This window comes from Nerophis lumbriciformis, linkage group LG13 (assembly GCF_033978685.3).
Source record: "Nerophis lumbriciformis linkage group LG13, RoL_Nlum_v2.1, whole genome shotgun sequence".
NCBI classification, from domain to species: Eukaryota; Metazoa; Chordata; class Actinopteri; order Syngnathiformes; family Syngnathidae; genus Nerophis; species Nerophis lumbriciformis.
In genome coordinates, this window is record NC_084560.2 from 38,750,421 (window position 1) to 38,773,565 (window position 23,145).

Genomic DNA, 23,145 nt, shown 5'->3' on the forward strand with positions numbered 1-23,145 from the left:
CCTTTGACCGCCATGTCCGCAGCCGAATCCTAAAAACAGCACTCCTTGTCACATAGAAGGTCTTTGACTAGCATTTATGCAACAGATTCCTAAAAACGGCACTCTATGTTGCATAGACGACCTTTGACAGGCATTTTTGCAGCTAATTCCTAAAACCAGCATGCCTTGTCACACAGAAGACCTTTGACTAGCATTTTTGCAGCCGATTCCTAAAAACAGCATTTCTTGTAACAAAAAACATAACATGTTTTTTCCCCTCCAGATTCCTAAAAACAGCACTACTTTTCATGTAGAAAATCTTTGACGAGGTTTTTTTATGCAACAGATTCCTAAAAACTGCCATTTTTGTTGCATAAAAGACCGGCCGTTTTGCAGCAGATTCCTAAAAGTAGCACTCTGTGTTACATAGAAGATCTTTGTCTAGCATTTATTCCTAAAAACAGCACTTTTTAATTGAGAACATATTTAATACTATTTTTTCCCCTGCAGATTCCTAAATACAGCACTAATTTTCATGATTCGATTTTTTTTATACAACAGATTCCTAAAAACTAGGGATGTCCGATAATATCGGACTGCCGATATATCGGTATCGGTTTCAAAAAGTAAAATGTATGACTTTTCAAAACGCTGCTATGTACACGGACGTAGGGAGAAGTACAGAGCGCCAATAAACCTTAAAGGCACTGCCTTTGCGTGCCGGCCCAGTCACATAATATCTACGGCTTCTCACACACACAAGTGAATGCAAGCACACTTGGTCAACAGCCATACAGGTCACACTGAGGGTGGCCGTATAAACAACTTTAACACTGTTACAAATATGCGCCACACTGTGAACCCACACCAAACAAGAATGACAAACACATTTCGGGAGAACATCCGCACCGTAACACAACATAAACACAACAGAACAAATACCCAGAATCCCTTGCAGCACTAACTCTTCCGGGACGCTACAATATATACCCTCCTCTAACCCCCGCTCACCTCAACCTCCTCATGTCCCAAATTCCAAGCTGCTGTTTTGAGGCATGTTAAAAAAAAATATTGCACTTTGTGACTTCAATAATAAATATGGCAGTGCCATGTTGGCATTTTTTTCCATAACATGAGTTGATTTATTTTAGAAAACCTTGTTACATTGTTTAATGCATCCAGCGGGGCATCACAACAAAATTAGGCATAATAATGTGTTAATTCCACGACTGTATATATCGGTATCTTGATATCGGAATCGGTAATTAAGAGTTGGACAATATCGGAATATCGGATATCTGCAAAAAAGCCATTATCGGACATCTCTACTAAAAACTGCACTTTTTGTTGCAAAGAGGACCCTTGACGGCCTTTTTGCAACATATTCCTAAAAACAGCGCTCCTTGTACTGTAGACTTGTGACTAGTATTTATGCTGTAGGTCCTAAAAAAATAGCACTTTTTATTGAGAACATATTTAATAATGTTTTTTTTTGCTACAGATTCCTAAAAAAACACTCTTTGTCATATACTATAGGCCTGTGACTAATGTTTTTGCTGTAGGTCCCAATAAATAGCACAGTGCTCCTGCTGTAAAGAAGACTTTTCACGGCCATTTTGCTGCCGATTCCTAAAAACAGCACTACTTTTTTAATTAGAACATCTTTGCCCAGCAGTTTTGGTGTTTTGACAATAACGACTGTATTGTCTGCTTATTGTCCCTAATGTACTCTTCCTCTTCACGCTCCCTGCATCGTTTGCTGCTCCTGACTTTCCTCAGACGCCTTATTAGCGCGAGGGCTTCCTCCGACGGCGCAGAGTTTATTATTGCGAGCCGGCGTCTTCTTTTCACTGTCGCCATTAATTAAAGTGGATGCTGCGCCTCAGTGGAGCGCCGAGTGACACCTCGTAACAGGAAATGTTGTTTTGGTTTCAGCTTGTCTGCTTCTCAATGTTTTGACTTTCACGGTCCCGCTGTAAACATTCAACGAAGCAAAGACACTTTTCCATTCGATGGATTACATTTAGTCTTAATTCTTTGTTTTGGACAAATATTCACTTCCGTTGTTGTGCAACATTCCATAAAAATGCAATAACTGACAACAAAAATGCTGTAATTTACCACAAAAATGTTGTATTTTGTCAGCAAAATGATCTATTTGCAAAGAAAAGTAGTATTTGTTTTAATTAAATGCTAAAAAACATATTTACTGAGAAAAAAGGCTAGATTGGTATCTAAAAATGCGATAGTTTTGTCCCAACTGGGTAATTTCTCATATAAAGGCAATATTTTGCCACTAAAATCCTTACAAAAGTGCAACATTCCATAAAAAATAAATTGTCTGTATTTTGCCAAGCAAACCTTGAGATTTTGTCAAAAATAAAATTTATTTGGCCTGTAAAGTCATAGTTTTCCTAGGAAAATACTGAAAAATACACATTTACTCTAAATTGGTATCTGAAAATGCTATATTTTGATCAAGGACATTATAGGGTTTTGTTCTAAGATAATCATTTCCCATGCAAAGATAATATTTTGCCACTTAAAACGCTACAAAAGCGCAACATTCCATAGAAATGCAATAATTAGCCACACAATGTCTGTAATTTGTCAATAAACCCAAATATTTTGTCGTTTAATATTTGAATGTTTTTTTTTTTAGCATCACAAGCATGAATTTTCCCCCAACAGTAAATGCAATAGTTTGCTTACAACAATATAAAGGTGAAAGATTCCATAAAAATGCAATAATTGCCAACAAAAATGCTGTAATTGACCACATAAATGTTGTATTTTGTCAGCAAAATGATCTATTTGCACAGAAAAGTAGTATTTGTTTTAATGAAATGCTAAAAAAACATATTTACTCAGAAAAAAGGCTAGATTGGTATCTAAAAATGCGATAGTTTTGTCCCAACTGGGTAATTTCTCATATAAAGACAATATTTTGCCACTAAAATCCTTACAAAAGTGCAACATTCCATAAAAAATAAATTGTCTGTATTTTGCCAAACAAACCTTGAGATTTTATCAAAAATGCAATTTATCTGGCCTGTAAAGTCATAGTTTTCCTAGCAAAATACTGAAAAATACACATTTACTCTAAATTGGTATCTGAAAATGCTATATTTTGATCAAGGACATTATAGGTTTCTGTTCTAAGATAATCAGTTCCCATGCAAAGATAATATTTTGCCACTTAAAACGCTACAAAAGTGCAACATTCCATAGAAATGCAATAATTAGCTACACAATGTCTGTAATTTGTCAATAAACCCAAATATTTTGTCGTTTAATATTTGAATGTTTTTTTTTTTAGCATCACAAGCATGAATTTTCCCCCAACAGTAAATGCAATAGTTTGCTTACAACAATATAAAGGTGAAAGATTCCATAAAAATGCAATAATTGCCAACAAAAATGCTGTAATTGACCACATAAATGTTGTATTTTGTCAGCAAAATGATCTATTTGCACAGAAAAGTAGTATTTGTTTTAATGAAATGCTAAAAAACATATTTACTCAGAAAAAAGGCTAGATTGGTATCTAAAAATGCGATAATTTTGTCCCAACTGGGTAATTTCTCATAAAAAAGGCAATATTTTGCCACTAAAATCCTTACAAAAGTGCAACATTCCATAAAAAAAACACATTGTCTGTGTTTTGCCAAACAAACCTTGAGATTTTGTCAAAAATGAAATTTGTTTGGCCTGTAAAGTCAAAGTTTTCCTAGGAAAATACTGAAAAATACACATTTACTCTAAATTGGTATCTGAAAATGCTATATTTTGATCAAGGACATTATAGGTTTTTGTTCTGAGATAATCATTTCCCATGCAAAGATAATATTTTGCCACTTAAAACGCTACAAAAGTGCAACATTCCATAGAAATGCAATAATTAGCTACACAATGTCTGTAATTTGTCAATAAACCCAAATATTTTGTCGTTTAATATTTGAAATGTTTTTTTTAGCATCAAAAGCATGAATTTTCCCCCAACAGTAAATGCAATAGTTTGCTTACAACAATATAAAGGTGAAAGATTCCATAAAAATGCAATAATTGCCAACAAAAATGCTGAAATTTACCACATAAATGTTGTATTTTGTCAGCAAAATGATCTATTTGCACAGAAAAGTAGTATTTGTTTTAATGAAATGCTAAAAAACATATTTACTCAGAAAAAAGGCTAGATTGGTATCTAAAAATGCGATAGTTTTGTCCCAACTGGGTAATTTCTCATATAAAGGCAATATTTTGCCACTAAAATCCTTACAAAAGTGCAACATTCCATAAAAAAATATATTGTCTGTATTTTGCCAAACAACCTTGAGATTTGGTCAAAAGTACAAATTATTTGGCCTGTAAAGTCATAGTTTTCCTAGGAAAATACTGAAAAATACATATTTACTCTAAATTGGTATCTGAAAATGCTATATTTTGATCAAGGACATTATAGGTTTTTGTTCTAAGATAATCATTTCCCATGCAAAGGTAATATTTTGCCACTTAAAACGCTACAAAAGTGCAACATTCCATAGAAATGCAAAAATTAGCTACACAATGTCTGTAATTTGTCAATAAACCCAAATATTTTGTCCTTTAATATTTGAAATGTTTTCTTTTAGCATCAAAAGCATGAATTTTCCCCCAACAGTAAATGCAATAGTTTGCTTACAACAATATAAAGGTGAAGGATTCCATAAAAATGCAATAATTGCCAACAAAAATGCTGTAATTTACCACAAAAATTTTGTATTTTGTCAGCAAAATGATCTATTTGCACAGAAAAGTAGTATTTGTTTTAATTAAATGCTAAAAAACATATTTACTCAGAAAAAAGGCTACATTGGTATCTAAAAATGCGGTAGTTTTGTCCCAACTGGGTAATTTCTCATATAAAGGCAATATTTTGCCACTAAAATCCTTACAAAAGTGCAACATTCCATAAAAAAAACCACATTGTCTGTATTTTGCCAAACAAACCTTGAGATTTTGTCAAAAGTACAATTTATTTGGCCTGTAAAGTCATAGTTTTCCTAGGAAAACACTGAAAAAAAACACATTTACTCTAAATTGGTATCTGAAAATGCTATATTTTGATCAAGGACATTATAGGTTTTTGTTCTGAGATAATCATTTCCCATGCAAAGGTAATATTTTGCCACTTAAAACGCTACAAAAGTGCAACATTCCATAGAAATGCAAAAATTAGCTACACAATGTCTGTAATTTGTCAATAAACCCAAATATTTTGTCGTTAAATATTTGAATGTTTTTTTTAGCATCAAAAACATGAATTTTCCCCCAACAGTAAATGCAATAGTTTGCTTACAACAATATAAAGGTGAAAGATTCCATAAAAATGCAATAATTGCCAACAAAAATGCTGTAATTTACCACAAAAATGTTGTATTTTGTCAGCAAAATTATCTATTTGCACAGAAAAGTAGTATTTGTTTTAATTAAATGCTAAAAAACATATTTACTCAGAAAAAAGGCTAGATTGGTATCTAAAAATGCGATAGTTTTGTCCCAAATGGGTAATTTCTCATATAAAGGCAATATTTTGCCACTAAAATCCTTACAAAAGTGCAACATTCCATAAAAAACCCCACATTGTCTGTATTTTGCCAAACAAACCTTGAGATTTTGTCAAAAATACAATTTATTTGGCCTGTAAAGTCATAGTTTTCCTAGGAAAATACTGAAAAATACATATTTACTCTAAATTGGTATCTGAAAATGCTATATTTTGATCAAGGACATTATAGGTTTTTGTTCTGAGATAATCATTTCCCATGCAAAGATAATAATTTGCCACTTAAAACGCTACAAAAGTGCAACATTCCATAGAAATGCAATAATTAGCTACACAATATCTGTAATTTGTCAATAAACCCAAATATTTTGTCCTTTAATATTTGAAAAGTTTTTTTTTTAGCATCAAAAGCATGAATTTTCCCCCAACAGTAAATGCAATAGTTTGCTTACAACAATATAAAGGTGAAAAATTCCATAAAAATGCAATAATTGCCAACAAAAATGCTGTAATTTACCACATAAATGTTGTATTTTGTCAGCAAAATGATCTATTTGCACAGAAAAGTAGTATTTGTTTTAATTAAATGCTAAAAAACATATCTACTCAGAAAAAAAGGCTAGATTGGTATCTAAAAATGCGATAGTTTTGTCCCAACTGGGTAATTTCTCATATAAAGGCAATATTTTGCCACTAAAATCCTTACAAAAGTGCAACATTCCATAAAAAAACACATTGTCTGTATTTTGCCAAACAAACCTTGAGATTTTGTCAAAAATGAAATTTGTTTGGTCTGTAAAGTCATAGTTTTCCTAGGAAAACACTGAAAAAATACATATTTACTGAAAATGCTATATTTTGATCAAGGACATTATAGGTTTTTGTTCTGAGATAATCATTTCCCATGCAAAGGTAATATTTTGCCACTTAAAACGCTACAAAAGTGCAACATTCCATAGAAATGCAAAAATTAGCTACACAATGTCTGTAATTTGTCAATAAACCCAAATATTTTGTCGTTTAATACTTGAAATGTTTTTTTTAGCATCAAAAACATGAATTTTCCCCCAACAGTAAATGCAATAGTTTGCTTACAACAATATAAAGGTGAAAGATTCCATAAAAATGCAATAATTGCCAACAAAAATGCTGTAATTTACCACATAAATGTTGTATTTTGTCAGCAAAATGATCTATTTGCACAGAAAAGTAGTATTTGTTTTCAGTAAATGCTAAAAAACATATTTACTCAGAAAAAAGGCTAGATTGGTATCTAAAAATGCGATAGTTTTGTCCCAACTGGGTAATTTCTCATATAAAGGCAATATTTTGCCACTAAAATCCTTAGAAAAGTGCAACATTCCATAAAAAACAAATTGTCTGTATTTCGCCAAACAAACCTTGAGATTTTGTCAAAAATGCAATTTATTTGGCCTGTAAAGTCATAGTTTTCCTAGGAAAACACTGAAAAAAAACACATTTACTCTAAATTGGTATCTGAAAATGCTATATTTTGATCAAGGACATTATAGGTTTTTGTTCTGAGATAATCATTTCCCATGCAAAGGTAATATTTTGCCACTTAAAACGCTACAAAAGTGCAACATTCCATAGAAATGCAATAATTAGCTACACAATGTCTGTAATTTGTCAATAAACCCAAATATTTTGTCGTTTAATATTTGAATGTTTTTTTTAGCATCAAAAACATGAATTTTCCCCCAACAGTAAATATAATAGTTTGCTTACAACAATATAAAAGGTGAAAAATGCAATAATTGCCAACAAAAATGCTGAAATTTGCCATAAAAAAGTTGTAATTATTAGAATGTACGAGTTAAACATAACAATTTAGAGTGGCGTTCCGCAGGGATGTGTTTTAAGCCCGTTGGTTTTTAATAAAGATATGACTTATGCGGTATTGTCCTTACTTCCTGTCCAGGTCAACATGCCCGAGCTGGCCTTACTGCGCTTCGTGGTCCTGGATGACGACTACATCGGCGACGACTTCATCGGCCAGTACACCGTGGCGTTCGAGTGCCTTCAGTCGGGCTACCGCAACGTGCCCCTGCTGGGCCTGATGGGGGAGCCCTTGGCCCACGCCAGCCTCTTTGTCCACGTGGCCGTCACCAACAGGCGGGGGGGCGGCAAGGCCCACCGCCGCGGTCTGTCGGTGAGGAGGGTGGGGCGGCGCGGGCGGGAGTACGTCACGCTGAGGCACACGGGCATCAAGATGGTGGACGAGGCCTTCAAGCTGGCCAGTGTGCCCCTGAAGGAGGTGATGGACCTGAGGGAGGAAGCTCAGGTGAGATACCTACCACATTTATCCTCGGACTTACCTTAGGGAAAAATTTGTAAATAATTGCTTCCTCGACCCAAACCATAAATGCATTAATTGTATTTACAGTTATGCAAAACTGCCAAACTTTGGTACATTTTTACCTTGCTATATTCTTTTATTTCTAGTAAATTAGGTATTAATATTAGGGCCACCATTAAATGACCTGAGAACAGATTAATTTTGAATAGTTCTATTTTGTGCATGTTTATTATTATATTATTAATTATGTGAATATTAACCCTCTGTTTGATCACATGCTTCTTTATGGCACATGTATTCCTTATTCATTTTCTTCATCTAGTTATCTATTATTAATATTTTTCATCTTTCTTTTTTTTAATTATTCTGTGTTCTGTCACCAGAGAAGAAGCTGCTTTTAATCTCATTGAACATGCGCATAATTAAGCATTTTATTGTAAATATTATTAATAGCGTGCAGTGTTAATATGAATGATAAAAACAATGTTTGTGATTGCTAATATTGATATTAACATTCAGGCAGATACATTCAAAATATGATGTCTCAATAGCGTCCCCTTAGAACAGAGGTGTCAAAGTCGTTTTCACTAAGGGCCACATCGCAGTTATGTTTTGCCCCAGAGGGCCCCTTCTAACAGTGAATACTATTATTACACAATTTTGTTATGCATTTTATTAGTATATTTTTTTTAAACTAAAATGTAAAAACATATGCTAAGTTGCAATCATTTCACCTCAAAATGGAGTGTATATTACTGTAAATGGAAAAACAGTACTGCTGTTTTTATGGTAAAAAAAAAAAAGGCAACTCAGTTGCCAGAATTATACTGTAAAATTTAATTTTTTTTTTACTGTAAATAAAAATATATATATTAAAAATATAACATAAAAAATATATTATCAAACATTCAAACCCTTTTTTAAATAGAAATAAATACTCATAATAATCATTTCAAAGCAGGTTATCCATCAAATTGTGCAATGTAAAAGTAGCAATATATTTCATGCTAAAATTGTGCAATTTACTGTGGTTTTTACAGCATTTTGCTCTAAATGAAAAAAAACTGTACTTTTTTTTACTGTAATAAACTGTGGTGCTGTTTTGGCATTTACAGTAATACACCGAAAAATCTACAGTTGTTAATTTGCGGTAATAAAAAACCCCCCAAAAAACTGGCAGCTCAGTTGCCAGAATTTTACTGTAAAATTTACATTTGTTTTTTTACTCTAAATAAAAAAACCTGCAATTTTACAGTAACATTTTGGCACCTGAACTGTCAGTTTTTTTTTGTTTTTAGTTGTTAATTTGCGGTAATAAAAAATACCAAAAAAACTGGCAGCTCAGTTGCCAGAATTTTACTGTAAAATGTACATTTGTTTTTTTATTGTAAATAAAAAAACTGCAATTTTACAGTAAAATTTTGGCACCTGAGCTGCCAGTTTTTTTGGGTTTTTTTTATTACCGCAAATAAACAACTGTAGATTTTTCGGTGTATTACTGTAAATGCCAAAACGGCACCACAGTTTATTACAGTAAAAAAAAGTACAGTTTTTTTTCATATAGAGCAAAATGCTGTAAAAACCACAGTAAATTGCACAATTTTAGCATGAAATCTATTGCTACTTTTACCTTGCACAATTTGATGGATAACCTGCTTTGAAATCATTATTATTAGTATTTATTTCTATTTAAAAAAGGGTTTTGAATGTTTGATAATATATTTTTGCATAATTAGACAATATTTAAGTTAATATAATTTATGATTACATGGAATACATATATTTTTTCCCCCCCAAAATAGAAAGAAATAATACATTTAGTGAGAAAAATTACAGTACTTTAAAGATACATATTATTTCCAGGCCCAAATAAAATGAAGTGGCGGGCCACATCTGGCCCCTGGGTCTTGAGTTTGATTCCTGTGCCTTAGAAAATTAAAAAAATGATCACGTGCTACCAAATTCATGTATTATCACAGAAATCGATGCGAGGGCACACATAAAAGTCTCAAGAACCCGTATTTGAAAATAAACAGGTAGTCGGACATTTTTTGGGGGGGACAAAAACCATGGGTCGTACTTTAAAGGGGACATTATCACAATTTCAGAATGGTTGAAACCATTAAAAATCAGTTCCCAGTGGCTTATTATATTTTTCGAAGTTTTTTTCAAAATTTTACCCATCACGCAATATCCCTAAAAAAAGCTTCAAAGTGCCTGATTTTAACCATCGTTATATACACCCGTCCATTTTCCTGTTATTATTATTATTATTATTAGCCTTTATTTAACCAGGTAAAATCCCATTGAGATCAAAGATCTCTTTTCCAAGGGAGACCTGGCCAAGAGGGCAGCAGCAAGGTTACATTAAAAACAGTAAACAAATACATTAAACATTACATTTACAACATTAAAACTTGCTCACATGACACATGTGCATACAGACAAGGTAGACTGCAATCCCTTCACAGAAGCTTTAAACTCATTCAACGTAACTAGGGTTTGAAGTTTAATGTTCGATTGTAGGTTATTCCAAGCCTTCGGTGCTGAAAACCTAAATGCTTTCTTGCCCAGTTCAGTTCTTACTTTGGGGACGACAAATTGCAGAACATTCATTGAACGAAGATTGTGACTTCCTTGTTTCTTTGTTAAAAGACAAGACAGATAAGATGGAGTGATACCCAGAATGGTTTTGTAGATGAAAACATACCAATGATTTGACGTCACATAGTGATGCCAACACAAACAAACATGACGGAAAGAACTGCAAGATATAGCGATATTAGCTCAGATTCAGACTCGGATTTCAGCGGCTTAAGCGATTCAACAGATTACGCATGTATTGAAACGGATGGTTGTAGTGTGGAGGCAGGTAGCGAAAACGAAATTGAAGAAGAAACTGAAGCCATTGAGCCATATCGGTTTGAACCGTATGCAAGCAAAACCGAAGAAAACGACACGACAGCCAGCGACACGGGAGAAAGCGAGGACGAATTCGGCGATCGCCTTCTAACCAACGATTGGTATGTGTTTGTTTGGCATTAAAGGAAACTAACAACTATGAACTAGGTTTACAGCATATGAAATACATTTGGCAACAACATGCACTTTGAGAGTGCAGACAGCCCAATTTTCATCAATTAATATATTCTGTAGACATACCCTCATCCGCGCTCTTTTCCTGAAAGCTGATCTGTCCAATTTTGGAGTTGATGTCAGCAGGCCAGGGAAGCTAGGGTCGATATTCTTCTCTTGATCATCTTCGGTGGCATAAGGGACGGTGTGAGCCAAGACATCCAGGGGGTTTAGCTCGCTCGTCTGCGGGAACAAACTGCCGCCATTGCTTGCCGTGCTACCGAGGTCCTTTGTCCCTGAATTGCTCACACACTCCGGCAGATTCAATGGGGGTCTGGCGGCAGATTTCTTTGACTTTATCGTTGGAAATGCATCTGCTTTGAGTGTCGCAGGATATCCACACATTCTTGCCATCTCTGTCGTAGCATAGCTTTCGTCGGTCAAGTGTGCGGAACAAACGTCCAATTTCTTGCCACTTTCGCATCTTTGGGCCACTGGTGCAACTTGCATCCGTCCCTGTTCGTGTTGTTACACCCTCCGACAACACACCGACGAGGCATGATGTCTCCGAGGTACGGAAAACAGTCGAAAAAACGGAAAATAACAGCTGATTTGACTCGGTGTTTGAGAAAATGGCGGATTGCTTCCCGATGTGACGTCACGAGAGCGAATAATAGAAAGGCGTTTAATTCGCCAAAATTCACCCATTTAGAGTTCGGAAATCGGTTAAAAAAATATATGGTCTTTTTTCTGCAACATCAAGGTATATATTGACGCTTACATAGGTCTGGTGATAATGTTCCCCTTTAACTAAATCCTTCAAGAGAGTTTGGCAAAATGAGCCGCGGTTAAAATGACAGATGCCAAACACATGGGCGATGACAAATTGCCAATGAAATTTGCCTACGCCATAAGATGGCTCGCCACAGTTTTGTAAACAACACGAAACTTAAAGCGGCTCCAAAAGTTCAGATCTTGATCATAATTGGGACAATTATGATTATGATGACACCCGGAACTTTGTACCGGAGCCTGTTGGTGAAAACTGCTCCTAACCATCACCAGTCAAACTGTCATTACGAACGTCACTTTTGATCTGTGCTTCTCAGTTGTTTTCTGACCCCGCCACACACACACCAATAAATCTTCACTATGATGTCACTTTCGTCACTTGATTGACATTCACGGCACCCGAGGGTCTTCTGAGATGACGCTGGCTGCTGCCAGCTCATTAAAATTACCAACTGGAAGGCGAGAAACACTTTATTTCAACAGACTCTGGCGCCGTACCTGTCGTCAAAACTCCAAAGACCGACTGCACAGTTGCACAATAAAAGCTCTGCTTCATCCTGCCTGCGCTAACAAAATAAGAGTCTCAGAAAGCTGGCGTGCACAAGCTAGCAAGCTACGGAGTTTGCCGACAATGTATTTCTTGTAAAGTGTATACAAAGGAGTACAGAAGCTGGATAAATAAGATGCCAAAAACCAACCACTTTCATGTGGTATTGGACAGAAAGGAGGACTTTTTTTCTCCTCCATTCGAAAATGCGGACGTTATCAGCACCACTGTCTGATTCCAATCAATGCAAGTCATCAGAATCAGGTAATACACCAACTTATATTCTTGTCTTCATGAAAGAAAGGAATCTATATGTGTTAAACATGCTTGTATTATCTTTAAACACTTTTCACTTATTAACTATATGTGTTAAACATGCTCGTATTATCTTTAAACACCTTTAACTTATTAACAATATTAACTATATGTGTTAAACATGCTTGTATTATCTTTAAACACCTTTAACTTATTAACAATATTAACTATATGTGTTAAACATGCTTGTATTATCTTTAAACACCTTTAACCTATTAACAATATTAACTATATGTGTTAAACATGCTTGTATTATCTTTAAACACCTTTAACTTGTTAACAATATTAACTATTTTAATAATAATAATAATAATGATAATAATAATAATATATTTTAAAATGATCCATATATAATGCAAATATATTTAACACATATAATGGATGGATATTGAGGTATTGATTATGAATAGAAATAAATGAAGTAAAAAATCTCTTCAGGACATGTGACATGCTTTGAAAACAAAAGGTATGGAATAAAATAAGTCATAAAAGCGTGTAGGAGGATTGTTATCAAGCATCTATAAATAGCACGAGCATTAGACGCCAACACCTTGACGCCATTCACCCACCTCTTTTAACACACACACAAACACACACACTCACATTTACAGTATATGTAATGAAAAAAATGTTTCAAAGCACACACACACACACACACACACACACACACACACACACACACACACACACACACACACACACACACGCACACACACCTATTGTCTCGGCTTTAATCTTCTTGCTTCACTCTTATTGCCCCCACGCCGCCCACCTGAGCTTTCTGTGGGCTTATCTGCCACAATACACCATCATCATTGCTGCAAGTCACACACACACACACACACACACACACACACACACACACACACACACAGATCGGCACATGTCTAGTTGGGGGTTGCGCCACGTGGAAAAAAATTTCAGGGAGACGACATATTTCCCGGGCTGCACGGTGGAAGAGGGGTTAGTGCCTCACAATACGAAGGTCCTGAGTAGGCCGGGGTTCGATCCTGCGCTCGGGATCTTTCTGTGTGGAGTTTGCATGTTCTCCCCGTGACTGCGTGGGTTCCCTCCGGGTACTCCGGCTTCCTCCCACCTCCAAAGACATGCACCTGGGGATAGGTTGATTGGCAACACTAAATTGGCCCTAGTGTGTGGATGTGAGTGTGAATGTTGTCTGTCTATCTGTGTTGGCCCTGCGATGCGGTGGCGACTTGTCCAGGGTGTACCCTGCCTTCCACCTGAATGCAGCTGAGATAGGCTCCAGCACCCCCCGCCACCCCGAAAGGGACAAGCGGTAGGAAATGGATGGACATATTTCCCTCTGACTTTTTTTTCTTCCTTCTTTTCCAGGGCACCATCGCCACTTTCAAAGAGCAATGTGGGCTCCCCACGGTGGCCAAACTCAAGCAGTGCATCCACAGCCTGGCCACCCGGCTGCAGAGCCCCGAGGGCGTCAGGGGGGCCACCATGGTGCTCAAGGAGGGGTACCCGTCTTTAGAGGCCCTGGTCAGCGTCTCCGAGGCCACGCGCAAACTACTCACCGCCTATGAAACGGTCAGTAACAACAACAACAACATTCTTCTTTTTTAGAAGTTACTATAATACAGGGGTGCTCATTATGTCGATCGCGAGCTACCGGTCGATCGTGGAGGGTGTGTCAGTCGATCACCAGCCAGGCATTAAAGAAAATAGTCCTAAAAATGAGTGATCATAAATCTTCACTATGACGCCACTTTCGTCACTTGATTGACATTCACGGCACCCGAGGGTCTTCTGAGATGACGCTGGCTGCTGCCAGCTCATTAAAATTACAGACAGAAAGGCGAGAAACACTTTATTTCAACAGACTCTGGCGCCGTACCTGTCGTCAAAACTCCAAAGACCGACTGCACAGTTGCACAATAAAAGCTCTGCTTCATCCTGCCTGCGCTAACAAAATAAGAGTCTCAGAAAGCTGGCGTGCACAAGCTAGCAAGCTACGGAGTTTGCCGACAATGTATTTCTTGTAAAGTGTATACAAAGGAGTACGGAAGCTGGACAAATAAGATGCCAAAAACCAACCACTTTTTTGTGGTATTGGACAGAAAGGAGGACTTTTTTTCTCCTCCATTCGAAAATGCGGACGTTATCATCACCACTGTCTGATTCCAATCAATGCAAGTCATCAGAATCAGGTAATACACCAACTTATATTCTTGTCTTCATGAAAGAAAGGAATCTATGTGTTAAACATGCTTGTATTATCTTTAAACACCTTTAACTTGTTAACAATATATTCACTATATGTGTTTAACATGCTTGTATTATCTTTAAACACCTTTAATTTATTAACAATATTAACTATATGTGTTTAACATGCTTGTATTATCTTTAAACACCTTTAATTTATTAACAATATTAACTATATGTGTTAAACATGCTTGTATTATCATTAAACACCTTTAACTTATTAACAATATTAACTCTATATGTTAAACATGCTTGTATTATCTTTAAACACCTTTAACTTATTAACAATATTAACTATATGTGTTAAACATGCTTGTATTATCTTTAAACACCTTTAACTTATTAACAATATTAACTATGTGTTAAACATGCTTGTATTATTTTTAAACACCTTTACCTGGTTAACAATATTAACTATATGTGTTAAACATGCTTGTATTATCATTAAACACCTTTAACTTGTTAACAATATTAACTATATGTGTTAAACATGCTTTTATTATCTTTAAACACCTTTAACTTATTAACAATATTAACTATATGTGTTAAACATGCATGTATTATCTTTAAACACCTTTAACTTGTTAACAATATTAACTATATGTGTTAAACATGCTTGTATTATCTTTAAACACCTTTAACTTATTAACAATATTAACTATATGTGTTAAACATGCTTGTATTATCTTTAAACACCTTTAACTTATTAACAATATTAACTATATGTGTTAAACATGCTTGTATTATTTTTAAACACCTTTACCTTGTTAACAATATTAACTATATGTGTTAAACATGCTTGTATTATCATTAAACACCTTTAACTTGTTAACAATATTAACTATATGTGTTAAACATGCTTGTATTATCATTAAACACCTTTAACTTGTTAACAATATTAACTATATGTGTTAAACATGCTTGTATTATCTTTAAACACCTTTAACTTGTTAACAATTTTAACTATATGTGTTAAACATGCTTGCATTATCATTCAACACCTTTAACTTGTTAACAAAAATATATATTTCATAAATAAGTAAATATAAATTATATATATGAATGAGGTAGATCCCCACGACTTGATCAATTGAAAAGTAGCTCGTCTGCAGAAAAAATGTGAGCACCCCTGCTATAATAGAATATTTTTCAAGAAATGTAAACTAAAGGTCGTTTACTGGAAGTGTTGTCCAAAATCGAGCCTTGACGCTGGAATTTAGACAGTAAAAGTGCTTTTAGTCATTCCCACTGGAAACACGCTTTAATGCCAACAAGCTGTGTTTTGTGTACCGACATGCCACCTTGCTGAAGACTTGTGTGTTGTTTACTCTACAACAGGGGTGTCAAACCTGCGGCGCGCCAACAGGTTTAATCCGGCCCGCGTGATGAGTTTGCCAAGTATTAAAATTAGCTGCTTTTTGTCATGTCATCGTTAGCACACATGCTAAGTGTTAGCATTTTAATGTAAACATGCTACTGTTTTGTAGCTCATTTTTAGTTACACCTCTAACTCATGGATTCCGACTCTCGGCACCATGTTAAAAGCTTGGCGGCTTCCAAAGACCCCCGGCCAGAGGTCCAAGGCACAGATAGCAGGCCCATTCAAATTTTTGCAGGAATTTTCTAGTTTATTTATGAATATCTTCATTAGCAGCAAACTGAAGGGTTATTTATGTCTGCATGCTTGGTCATAGTTCCTGGTTGAGCCTGTTGATTAGTCCGAGCAGTGCTGCCACCTAGCTGGAGGCTGGTGTATCGTTCAAGAATGAAAAAAAAAGAGGCTAATGCTAGAAGTCCCCTGCTATTTAAGAAGCACTGCATTGAGGAGTCGGGGCGGGAGGTGGCAAACGTTAGCAAAGCATAGCATGGCTTTGTGAGCTACATGCTAACGTCACACTCAGGTGCTCGGAAAAACAAAACGACCAAATTAAAGCGCGCATGTCTGTATCTGACTGAGGGATACTGTATTTTTCGGATTATAAATCGCAGTTTTTTTCATAGTTTGGCCAGGGGTACGATTTACCGTATTTTTCGGAGTATAAATCGCACCGGAGTATAAGTCGCACCGGCCGAAAATGCATAATAAAGAAGGAAAAAAACATATATAAGTCGCATTTTTGGGGGAAATGTATTTGATAAAAGCCAACACCAAGAATAGACATTTGAAAGGCAATTTAAAATAAATAAAGAATAGTGAACAACAGGCTGAATAAGTGTACGTTATATGAGGCATAAATAACCAACTGGTATGTTAACGTAACATATTATGGTAAGAGTCATTCAAATAACTATAACATATAGAACATGCTATACGTTTACCAAACAATCTGTCACTCCTAATCGCTAAATCCCATGAAATCTTATACGTCTAGTCTCTTACGTGAATGAGATAAATAATATTATTTGATATTTTACGCTAATGTGTTAATCATTTCACACGAGTCGTTCCTGAGTATAAGTCGCACCCCCGGCCAAACTATGAAAAAACTGCGACCTATAGTCCGAAAAATACGGTATACTCAGGAGCGACTTATGTGTGAAATTATTAACACATTACCGTAAAATATCAAATGATATTATTTATCTCATTCATGTAAGAGACTAGGCATATATCAGCAATTGTCACACATTCTCTCTCTATCTCTCTCTCTCTCTCTCTCTCTCTCTCTCTCTCTCTCTCTCTCTCTCTCTCTCTCTCTCTCTCTCTCTCTCTCTCTCTCTGCCCTCTACTTGCTGTACATATCCTACCAAGTCAGACCTACACTGTTTCAATATCCATTTCTCTGTTCTCAATTGTTGATGACTGATGATAACAACCACCCCCCCCCCCCTCCCCTCCACACCCCGGATTGTAAATAATGTAAATAATTCAATGTGACGATTTTGTGTGATGACTGTATTATGATGATAGTATATATCTGTATCATGAATCAATTTAAGTGGACCCCGACTTAAACAAGTTGAAAAACTTATTGGGGTGTTACCATTTAGTTGTCAATTGTACGGAATATGTACTTCACTGTGCAACCTACTAATAAAAGTCTCAATCAATCAATCAAAAATCACGTCAACCAATACAAATTTGCTGGGGGCGGGTCATGGCAGAAGTGCATTGTGAAAAAAAAGATGCTACATACTACTTCCGTACTTATGAAAATTGATCATTTCAACATTGGCGGTAACTTATAAAAACTGATATTATGCCTTATATAACGTACACTTATTCAGCCTGTTGTTCACTATTCTTTATTTATTTTAAATTGCCTTTCAAATGTCTATTCTTGGTGTTGGCTTTTATCAAATACATTTCCCCAAAAAATGCGACTTATACTCCAGTGCGACTTATATATGTTTTTTCCTTCTCTATAATTGTATTTTTCGGACTATAAGTTGCAGTTCTTTTCATAATTTGGCCAGGGGTGCGACTTATACTCAGGAGCAACTTGTGTGAAATTATTAACACATTACTGTAAAATATCAAATAATATTACTTATCTCATTCACGTAAGAGACTAGACGTATAAGATTTCATGGGATTTAGCGATTAGGAGTGACCGATTGTTTGGTAAACGTATAGCATGTTCTATATGTTATAGTTATTTGAATGACTCTTACCATAATATGTTACGTTAACATACCAGTTGGTTATTTATGCCTCATATAACGTACACTTATTCAGCCTGTTGTTCACTATTCTTTATTTATTTTAAATTGCCTTTCAAATGTCTATTCTTGGTGTTGGCTTTTATCAAATACATTTCCCCAAAAAATGCGACTTATACTCCAGTGCGACTTATATATGTTTTTTTCCTTCTTTATTATGCATTTTCGGCCGGTGCGACTTATACTCCGGAGCGACTTATACTCCGAAAAATACGGTAGTTGGCAGAGCGCTTGGACTGTTTTAAGATGTGTAGCAAAGCCTTCCAGGCGGACAGAGGGTGTACTCCTTTAGCTAAGGGGTATCATGTCCGTGTTACTCTTAGCACATCATGAAAAGCATAATGGTGGACATTTTGAAAGTACAGTAAGGAAGGGATTCTAATGGCCCCATTCCTGGGGGTTAATTGTTTTCCAATGCAGTGTGCTGAAAATGATGGAAAGCGCCATTCTCTGTATTCTATTCTATACTGCCATCTGGCGGCTAAAGTAGATGGTGCACGCCCTAAATTCGCCACGTTTCATGTGTCAGGTAAACCGCCACAAATGGGGGCCATTTGAATCTCCTTCTGACTGTAGCAGTTTGCTCCCAGGTGCCCCCTGTAGTCAAACCTGTGCTCAACACCTCGTCCTTCCGTTTTGTACACACGCTCATGGCGCCTTTCTGGACACTTTAGACCCCTCAGTGGGGGGGATGCAAGGTCGTCATGGCAACAGCACAGATGCCATTCCGCCCTTCTCCAAGCCAGCGAGGCATCGACGTGAACGTTTCCAGCTATTGCTTGTCCCCCTTCAGGCACGACGCTAACGCGAGGCTCGTGGAGTTGTGTAATGACGTTCCTTAATGAGTACAAATGAGTACACTCGGCGGTACAAGCTGGGATTATGTTCAACCTCAGCAAAAGCACATCATGACTTACTACTTACTACTCCCCCGGGGGCAGCATGGGGCCAATTAAAACTTCTAATTGCACACACACACACACACACACACACACACACACACACACACACACACAGTGGCGTGGCATTACGTATGCAGGAACGCACTCAGCGATGAAACGCGTGGAGCCGTCACCCACACGCCTCGTCAAGCTCGCGCATCACCAGCAGGCCAGCTGCGTCTGCTCCCACCTCGTCTCAGGACGCCTCCCTCCCAGCTGTGTGACGCCCACGCGCACATTGTCACACACTGTGGAATTGTGTCTCCTGAGCGGCAGTGTTGACGATATTAAATTGACATCAATCCCGCAGCCACGCTGCAGAATCTTCCAGCAACGTCGTATTCCATACTTGCCAACCTTGAGACCTCCGATGTCGGGGGGTGGGGCGTGGGGGGCGTGGTCGGGGTGGGGCAGGGGCGTGGTTGGGGGCGTGGTTAAGAGGGGAGGAGTATATTTACAGCTAGAATTCACCAAGTCAAGTATTTTATAAACATATATATATATATATTAGAGATGCGCGGTTTGCGGACACAACCGCGGAGTCCGCGGATTATCCGCGGATCGGGCGGATGAAATTAAAAAAACTAAGATTTTATCCGCTCGCGGGTCGGGTCGGGCGGATTAATTTTTTTTTTTTTTTTTTTTTTTGCGGGTGGCAGTTAAACCAATTCGGAAATATATATACATAGTTAAATGTTGTTACCCACATACGAAAAACGAGCAGGCACCTGCTGCATATGCCACAACAGAAGAAAAAAAAAGAAAAGAGATGGACACTTTTACGGAGCGGAGAAGGGACGCCTCGCCGGGGTCCTGGACCGAGGCCCCTTCCCCCGAGAGGGCCCCACCGGGAGCCGTAGCTGAAGCGATCCGCGAGAAGGGCCCGACGCACGTCCAGGGTCACTACCGCGCCCACCGCACCGACACCCCGCCTCGTCCGCTTTCGCCGCGGCCGGTGTCACGCGCAGCAGGTAAGCAGCTTACCTGCTTGCCACCCCTGTTGCCGGGGGCGCGTAACAGGGGTCACTCCGCGCGTAGTGCGCTCATGAAAGGGGTGGGGCTCACCCTGGTTGATATAGAGAGCAGGACGGTGGCCATGGAAGTTGGAACCCGCTAAGGAGTGTGTAACAACCCACCTGCCGAATCAACTAGCCCTGAAAATGGATGGCGCTGGAGCGTGGGCCCATATCTGGCCGTCGCCGGCAGCGAGACGCGCTTGGAGGTGCGCTCAGCGCGGCTCCCATATGATTGCGCACTGGTGTGCGTCTGGGTCGTGACAGCGTGGCACGCGAATGTCTGTGCATTGGATCAGTCTCCTTTCTTTAACAGGCAAAAGCTTTATAACCTCACCATACCTGCCAACTTTTAAATCAGAAAAACCTAGTAGCCAGGGTCCAAGGGCCGCAGGCCCCGGTAGGTCCAGGACAAAGTCCTGGTGGAGGGTTCAGGGCTTCGCCCCCCGACGCAAAATGACTATTAGCATTCAGACAGGAAAGAAGGACTTCTTTCATTTAAGGTTTGTGATAAACCATCAAACTCATTCGTTAAAAGGACTCTATAGTAATATAAAGCGAATTTTTCTGGACATTATCATGCAAGAAAAGTTTATTTTTGGGATCGCGATCACCGCGTAATGATTTTTAAAGGTTGCATTACATTATTAACTGTCCCATGTGATCAGCCAGTGCGATTGGAAGTCCATGCTCAATTATTGCCTCCGTAAATAAAACTTCGGCATTTATCACATCCAAAGAATCTGTTTGGGCGACGAAAAACGTTGAAAGTTTTCCACTTGTATCGCTAGCAACGGCATTAGACTTGTGTTTTTTTGTCCCAACGTGGTCTTTTACATCGCTAATTCCTCCGTGTCCGATCGAAAAATCTTGTCTGCACAAGGTGCAATTCGCGTAGTTTTCACCCTTTTTTTTAATTTTTTTATTAATATTAGATATATAACAACAGGCGGATGGTGGGCGGGTGAAGTTCTGATCAAACGTTACATCGGGTGGATGGCGGATGGTTGACGACTTTCTGACGCGGTTGCGGATGAAATAATTGCCTATCCGCGCATCTCTAATATATATATATATATATATATATATAAAAATAAAAGAAATACTTGAATTTCAGTGTTCATTTATTTACACACACACATAACACTCATCTACTCATTGTTGAGTTAAGGGTTGAATTGTCCATCCTTGTTCTATTCTCTGTCCCTATTTTTCTAAAAATGCTGAACACCCTTTCGCAGGTACCCAGAAAGGTTTCGAGTACCACCAAAAAAACTTAATCTCTGAAGACAGTATCAAAATCTGTGTTAAAGGTGTACAAATACTGTTTGTATAATAAGCATGTTATTGTTTACAAATGAGGGTTAAGAGTTCAGTACTAAAAAAAAAAAAAAAGAATGTGGCTTAAGTACAGTTTTTTAATTGAGCTGCTGCATTTTTTGGTTGGGTTGTTTATTTATTTTGAGTAACTTCAGCATTTCTAAAAGGGGAGGAATGAAATAGAGTGATCTATGTTTGTCTGTTGCCATCTCCTGGTGAATGTTGGCTATAGCGTACTGGGGTTACTTTTTGGTTGGCCAACGATTTACGTGGTGTTGGCACCTGACGTCAAGTGTGTGAGTCTGTTCTGAAGTCTACAGTAAAGAGACGTACTTCATCACCTCGCCTGTTTATTGCCTCCAAGCCAATATATTACAACAACATTGCTGTTTACGGCAGACAAACTGCTTTATGGTAGAATAAAACATGACTGCTGTTGTTGTGTGTTGTTACCGCGCTGGGAGGACGTTAATGAAACTGCCTAACAATAAACCCACATAAGAAACCAAGAACTCGCCCTCGATCATTCTACAGTTATAACGTGTTTGGGCAGGCACGCTGTTTATATTGTGAGAAAGCGGACGTGAATACAGGCTGTTGACACGTCACTCAGGTCCGCATGGAGCTGGAGGGGGCGTGGTTTCCAGCTCCGCCTGAATTTCGGGAGATTTTAGGGAGAAAATTTGTCCCGGGAGGTTTTCGAGAGAGGCGCTGAATTTCGGGAGTCTCCCAGAAAATCCGGGAGGGTTGGCAAGTATGTCGTATTCTGACACTAAAGTCCAACATTGGCCCAAATAAGCAATAATTCACAGCAAAAAGTGAATTATTTTACATTAAAAATGATATATTTATCCAAGAAAGTGTTAGTTTGCCCAAATAAATGTGTATAAATCATGTGTATAAAACACCATATTTCCTCAGACAAACTGAGATGTAAAAATGTTTGCCAATACAATTGTGTATTTGGCAACAAAACTACATCTTCCACGAAAAGTGAATTATTTGACATTAAAAATGACATATTTATCTAAGTAAGTGTTAGTTTGCCCAAATAAATGCAATATCAAGTGATAAACACCATATTTCATACTTGCCAACCTTGAGACCTCCGATTTCGGGGGGTGGGGGCGTGGTCGGGGGTGGGGCGTGGTTGGGGGGCGTGGTTAAGATATATATATATATATATATATATATATATATATATATATATATATATAAGAAATACTTGACTTTCAGTGAATTCTAGCTATATATATATATATTTTATTACATATATATATATATATTTTTTATTACATATATATATATATATATATATATATATATATATATATATACATATATATAAATAAATAAATAAAAGAAATACTTGAATTTCAGTGATCATTTATTTACACATATAC

The 23,145-nt window shown here is 37.3% G+C and overlaps 1 protein-coding gene across 2 annotated transcripts in view; it reads left to right on the forward strand.

Moving 5' to 3' along the window:
- plcl1 (phospholipase C like 1) overlaps positions 1-23,145 on the forward strand; it is a 172,313-nt gene that overhangs the window by 137,020 nt on the left and 12,148 nt on the right. For both annotated transcript variants that reach the window (XM_061970833.2, XM_061970835.2), the window contains exons 8-9: positions 7,467-7,829; positions 13,927-14,130. In XM_061970833.2, coding sequence (XP_061826817.2) covers positions 7,467-7,829; positions 13,927-14,130 — 567 coding nt within the window. The remainder of the gene's footprint in view (positions 1-7,466; positions 7,830-13,926; positions 14,131-23,145) is intronic.